The sequence below is a fragment of the Muscardinus avellanarius genome (genome assembly GCF_963383645.1).
Source record: "Muscardinus avellanarius genome assembly, chromosome: 18".
In the NCBI taxonomy this organism is placed as follows: Eukaryota; Metazoa; Chordata; class Mammalia; order Rodentia; family Gliridae; genus Muscardinus; species Muscardinus avellanarius.
The window spans coordinates 5,922,884-5,928,883 of NC_137804.1; the positions used below are offsets into that span (position 1 = coordinate 5,922,884).

A 6,000-nucleotide genomic window follows, 5' to 3' on the forward strand; every position below is an offset into this window, starting at 1 on the left:
ATATTTCTATACTTAAAAAATAAATTTTTCTGGATGTGTTATTTGTAATTGTTATAACGCTAACTTTGTATAAGAAAACAACTGTCACCTGATTCTCTCCGTAGACGTGCAAAGGGGGTTTCGTGGTCTCCTCCTGTGCACGTGTGTCTCACCATAGGAACTCCTTGGGACGCGCGGCCCTGTGCCTGGCCTCTCTGCCCTCTCCTGTGACTCCTCTGCTCCTGCCTCTCTGTTCTTCCTTCTTCTGTTTAATATTAACATTCGTGGACACAGCTTGTTTTGCAGGTAATTTCCTTCCTCCAAATTCTCCATCTCCATAAACAAATTGTAAAAATGGCAAATAGCGGTGCCCTGGTAATGAGCATCACCTAATAAATATAACACAAGTGGAGAGCCTGGGCCCAAGTTGGGAAACTGGCTTGGTTTATTCTGCATTCTACATCCCTGGACCAAGCCAGCGTTTGCCAGTTCCATCTGGAGCTGTGTCCAGCCGTGCGTTGGTCAGCCGGGTTGAGCGGAGCAGCCAACAGAGAAGCACCTTCTACCAATCCCAAGGTGCAGCTGGCGATCCTGGCGGGGCCTCGCCGTCCGCTAGAGCTTGCAGCCGTCTAGCCACCGCGCCAGCGTGTCGGAGAACTGGCAGTTCTGGGACCAGGTGCGCCTACAGAGAGCGGAGAGAGCAATTAGGGGGTCTTCTTAAAGCCAGAGCTCAGAATCCCAGGGCTCCACAGCCCAGTCCAGCCCGCTAACACTGCCCGCCTGGCCCCAGACCACCTGGGTTTGCTGCCTACTGTGGCTCTGAAAGCTCTCCTGCATCTGAGCTCGGCTCGCTGGCCTTTGCAGCCCACCCTGGGATACATACTGCACCTCCCTGTCCCCAGCCTATGCTGTCTCCGCCTCCACACAAACCCTGCACGTTTAGGGTGCTAAACTGCATGCTGGGACACTCTCACTGCCATGCAAGGTCAGCCTTGTTAGTCTGGTAGCCTCTCTGCGGTGAGCTTGGCAGAAGCTCTGTGACATCCCCAGGATTATACAGAGCATCCTTGGCAGATCCTGGACCTGACACCAGAACTCTCTGCCTGGGCCAGTCCCCTCTCACCTTCCCAGGTCACTACTCGCCTTCCAAACTCCCACCAACCCCTCTGCCCTGCCTGGGTCAGCTGCACTGGGTTTCTCTAGCCTTTTCTCCAGGTCCCCCTAAGAGTTACTGCCCCGACCTCTGCCCCGTGCCCACACTAGACTCAGGCCCCTGCTCTTCCTGCAGGCTGAGGGGGTACCACTAGAACTCCTTCAGCTGGCCCCGCCCCTCAGCCAAGCAGGGCTCCAAGATCTTCCAGGGTAGGGGTCCCATGGTGGAAGAAGGGGCCATGGTCCCCTGGCTTCTCACAGCTACAGAGCAGCAGCTTTCAGAAATCCCAAGGCCCAGGGCAGACGACGCAGAAGGGCCTCCTGCGGCTGTGGTGTCTTGGTCTTTTCCCTTCCAGTCTGCCTCAGCCCTGCAGAGCTGCCCCACTTGGGCTTTGGGAAGATGTAGCAGCCTGTTGGCTGAGCAAGAGCACACATCACTGGTAGCCTGAGCCAGTAAGACCTTGTGTAGCCCAGCCCAGACTCTGCGTCCTCAGGGCCTTACTACAGAGAGAATGTCAGCTCATTAGTGCTTGCCCCAGAGGCTCAGCCAAGCTTCCCAGTTAACTGGGAGTCCAGACTTCGTTGGAAGGTATTTCAAGCTCTCAAGAGACAGTTAATATTTATCAGAAGCCAAGCATGGTAGTGCATGCCTATAATCCCAGTACTCGGGAGGCTGAGACAGGGCGACTGCAGGCTCGACACCAGCCTCAGAAACCTAGCAAGACTCTCAACAACCTAGTGAGACCCTGCTTTAAAATAAAAAAATAAAATGGGTCTGGATATGTAGCTTGGAAGTAGAATGCCCCTGAGTTAATCCCCAATACCAAAAAATATTAATATTGATAAGGAGACATTAATATGCAATCTATTCAGTTAGTGGTGAAATGGGTTAATGAATAGTGTTGAGACCGATGATGAGTCATTTGGGAAATATAAAGCAGATCCTACCTCTCATCTTAAAACAAAATAAACTCTGAGTTTATGTTTTAAGCATAAAAACATGAAATCATAACAATTCTATATTTAACAAGTATTTAATATAAGGGCCCATTTATAGAGAGGAAAATATTACTCAACTCTCTACAGTGTGAAAGACCTTTCTAAGAAGGAGATTTCAGTGTAAACCCAGAAGCCACACAAAAAAAGAGAGAGAGCGAAAGAGGGATTTGATTCTGTGAAACTATAAAACGCATGTGGGTGAAAACATCATAAACAGAGTCCAAATACAAATAACAAACCTGAAAAAAAAAATGGGTGGATAAAGGTCTAAAAACTCTGTTTGATAAAGGACACAGAAAAGAATCAATCAAAAGAAAACATAGCCGGGCGTGGTGGCGCACGCTTGTCATCCCCGCGCTCGGTAGGCGGAGACAGGAGGATCGCACAGGTTTGAAGCCAGCCTCTCTGGCTTAAGAGACCCTGTTTCCAAATAAAAATATAATAAAATAGGTCTGGGAGTGTAGCCCGGAGGTAGAAGAGTTTCCAGGAACCCCAGTACCACCAAAAACAAAAAGAAAGAAAACATAAACCCAGTAGAAAAACGGGCTAAGAATAAGAACGAGCCCCATAGAAAAATGACCAGTAAAGACATGAAAATATGCTCACCTTCCCTCACTGTTTAAAAACACAAGGCAGGACAGAATGGCATCGCGTTGGACCTCTCCATTGCCCCAAGCTGCTCAAGCTTCTGTGGCTCTCGGGGCTGCTGAGCCGGAGGGACCCCTTCCCTTCTCTAGAACTGCAGTCTGGCAACATCGCTCCAACTTTTAAACGCACCAAAGAGTCCCGAGCAGGTCCCTGCAAGAGTTCCCGGAGGATACACTTCAAAGAACCTGGGAGTTCTAAACGCCTGGTGCCAACAGTAGAATTCTTTGGAAGAAAACAACAACTCCAACAACAAAAGTGGGAGCAACCTAATGTTCACCAGGAGGGACCATCCTGTAACTGCCTGCGGGACCCACGCCAGGGGACCCAAGCAGCTGCGTTACCATGACAACAGAGATCTTCAGATGGCGCTCCTAAGATGCACGAGCTCTACAAATACACAGAAAATAGCCAAGTACATGAGGGTATTCTCGGTGTGTTTCAAGATATTCCTGGATACAGTTTCTTCCGCTATACAAGACATACCACCAGGGGTGACCTTGAGGAGACTGCTGATATGTAGGAAAAGTCTTTTTATTTTGGTGATGGTAAAGAACACCAGCCAGGCTTCCACCGGGGCAGCCGGTTCCCCGGCAGGTCTCACCTTTCCCTGCTGTCCAACCCTGCTCAGCCACCCTGGGTCTGCGGCACTGGAGCACTGGGCAGCTGCCCTCGGGTGCATACGGCCAGGCATGGGCCTCTCATACCATCTCCACCTCTCTGAGTAGCCTGTGAGAGCCAAGGCCTGGGATAGCATGCTGACCCACGATTAGCCTACCTCTGTGGCGGTCAGTAACTTATTCTACCTCTCATTTTCTCATTTTACAATGGAGATAAAACCCTGCCATGAGGATGTATACATGTAAATATACCAAGCTTACGCACCGCGGTAGTCAAGAAATTACAGCTATTAGCAAATGATTTTCTCTAGTATAAGATATCTTCTAGTTGGGTGTGGTAGCACATACTTGTAATTCCAGCACTTGGGAGGCTGAGACAAGAGGTCCGGGTTTGTGGCCAGCCTCAGCTACTTAGTGAGGCCCTCTGCAACTTAGTGAGATTCTGTTTCAAAATAAAGAATAAAAAATAGGACTGGGGGTGTGGCTTGGAGGTAGAATGTCCCTGGGTTCCATCCCCAGTACCAGAAGAAAAAACAAGAAGGAAAGAAAGAAAGAAAGAAAGAAAGAAAGAAAGAAAGAAAGATGGTACAAGCTTTCTAGAGAGTCAGTTCACTACATACATCAAAAGCCTGAAAATGTATTCAAAAACCTTGTAGGAATTCATATGAAAGAAATTATCAGAGGTGTATTTTAAGGATGTTTATCCTGGCATCCTATATAATTCCAAATAAAATGTAGGAAAGAAGATGGAGAAGGAGAAGGAGAACAAGAAGATAAACTGCGCAGGGCAGTTCGCGGGCAACCCCTTCCTCCTGGTGTGGCAGCTGGGGCAGACCCCCAGGCCCCTCCCTCGGTGAGCAGGAGCCGGCGGTATGCGGCCCCAGGCGCGGGGGCGCCAGGTGCATCAGGAGGGAGATGGCCACTTACCACGCGCCCATCCCTTCTTTCCCTTTCACGACTTTCTTGACGCACTCGATTGTCTTCTTCAAATTTGGGTTCAGTAATTCTGCAGGAGAAAACAAAGGCCACAGATCCTCGCCCCTCGGCCGCGCAAGCCCTAAGCTGGAGGGATGCCCGGCCTCAGGATCCCCCCAGCCTGCTCCCAACTTGTCCACTCTGGCCTCAAGAAGATCCAGCCTCCACCAAGGGTGGCTCCGCAGCCTCCCGGGCCCAGACACGGAGGCAAGAAAGGGGCCTACCCGAGCAGGACACGCTGCAGACTTTCCTGCCGTGGCCACACCACTGGCCGTCACGGATCTGAAAGAGGCCGAAGCCAGTGTAGCCGCCTACGGAGTTCTCGTAGACAGCCGTGGGATTGAACTTGCTCTCGAAATAAGCCAGGCACACCCCTAGGGCAGAACAGACCCTGCGGCTCAGGGACGCCGCGGCTGAGGCTGCCTGGGCTGAGATGGAGGGGAAGGAAGGGGCTACTCACAGTTCTCTAGGCTGTAGCCCTCAAAGTAATCCAGGCCTCCCTCCTGCAGCTTCTTGGCCACCACGCAGCGCCCCAGGATATAAGCACCACTTGGCACCAGAAGGGAGCTGGTGAGGAACAGCAGCGGGGCCGCCATGATCGTCCCCAGCCTCCTGGTGGCTCGATGCACAAACAGAGACCAGGTGACGGGTGGAGCCCCGAATAATTCCCACCGCGATCCCAAAGGTGCAGGTCCTTCCAGGGAAGAGTCCTGTGGGTGGGGCAGGAGGTGCGGCCAGTTCAGGAATCCTGGCCTGACAGACGCGCCTTCCTGTTACCTGGAACCCCGGCACCCGAGGGCCCACCTCTCCTCACCGTGACCTCCCCCACCCTGACTCTTGCCCTCCAGCAAAACCCATCGGCTTCTTCTCGGGTCATTTCACCGCACCTCAGATGTGGATGCTCACGGGCTTCCCCGCCGCTACTGCAGAAGTAGAACTTGTTCATTTTTGGAGACAGAGAGGCACCGGGGTCCCGCCCGCGAGCACCTGCCCACCTAGTTCCGTCATTGTCCACAGTATGTCCAGTCCTGCTCTTCTCACAACCTTGCCCCGGCCGTCCTACAGGCCTTTCCCTGCTGTCCGTCCACACAAGGGGCACCCAGACCCAGCACCCCGCTGTCCCTTGTCAGCTGGGCAAGAACTGAGGAGTTGCTGGCTCTATGGTGCCTCGGCTTCCTTGTCTCCAAAAAGGGGGTCCCTTCGCGGGACGTGGTGGCGCATGCTTGTTATCCCAGCATTCGTGAGGCTGAGACAGGAGGATCGCGATTCACTGACAGCCTCAGCTACTTAGAGGCCATTTGCAATTCAGTGAGACGCTGTTTCATAAAAAAATAAATAAATAAAAAATAAGCCGGGTGTGGTGGCGCACGCTTGTAATCCCAGCATTCGAGAGGCTGAGACGGGAGGATCGGGAGGATCGCGGCTCACAGACAGCCTCAGCTACTTAGTGAGGCCCTCTGCAACTCAGTGAGACTAACTGTTTCAAAATAAAGAACTAAAGGGGCGGGATGTAGCTCAGTAGCAAAGCGCCTGCTTTGCAGGTATGGTTCTCTGGGTTCAATCCCCGGTTCCTAAAAGACAAAAAAGAACCCCTTTAAAAAATATAAAGAGTTAAAAAATAGGGCTGGAT

At 51.8% G+C, this 6,000-nt stretch overlaps 1 protein-coding gene across 1 annotated transcript; it reads right to left on the minus strand.

The window, feature by feature from the left end:
- Window positions 1–591: 591 nt before the first annotated feature.
- On the minus strand, window positions 592–4,966 carry LYZL4 (lysozyme like 4; the record flags this gene model as incomplete). The annotated part of the gene is made up of 4 exons (XM_080715873.1): window positions 592–661; window positions 4,323–4,401; window positions 4,595–4,744; window positions 4,831–4,966. The coding sequence occupies 4 exons, from the start codon at window positions 4,964–4,966 to the stop codon at window positions 592–594; spliced, it is 435 nt and encodes a 144-aa protein (XP_080571999.1).
- Window positions 4,967–6,000: the final 1,034 nt, after the last annotated feature.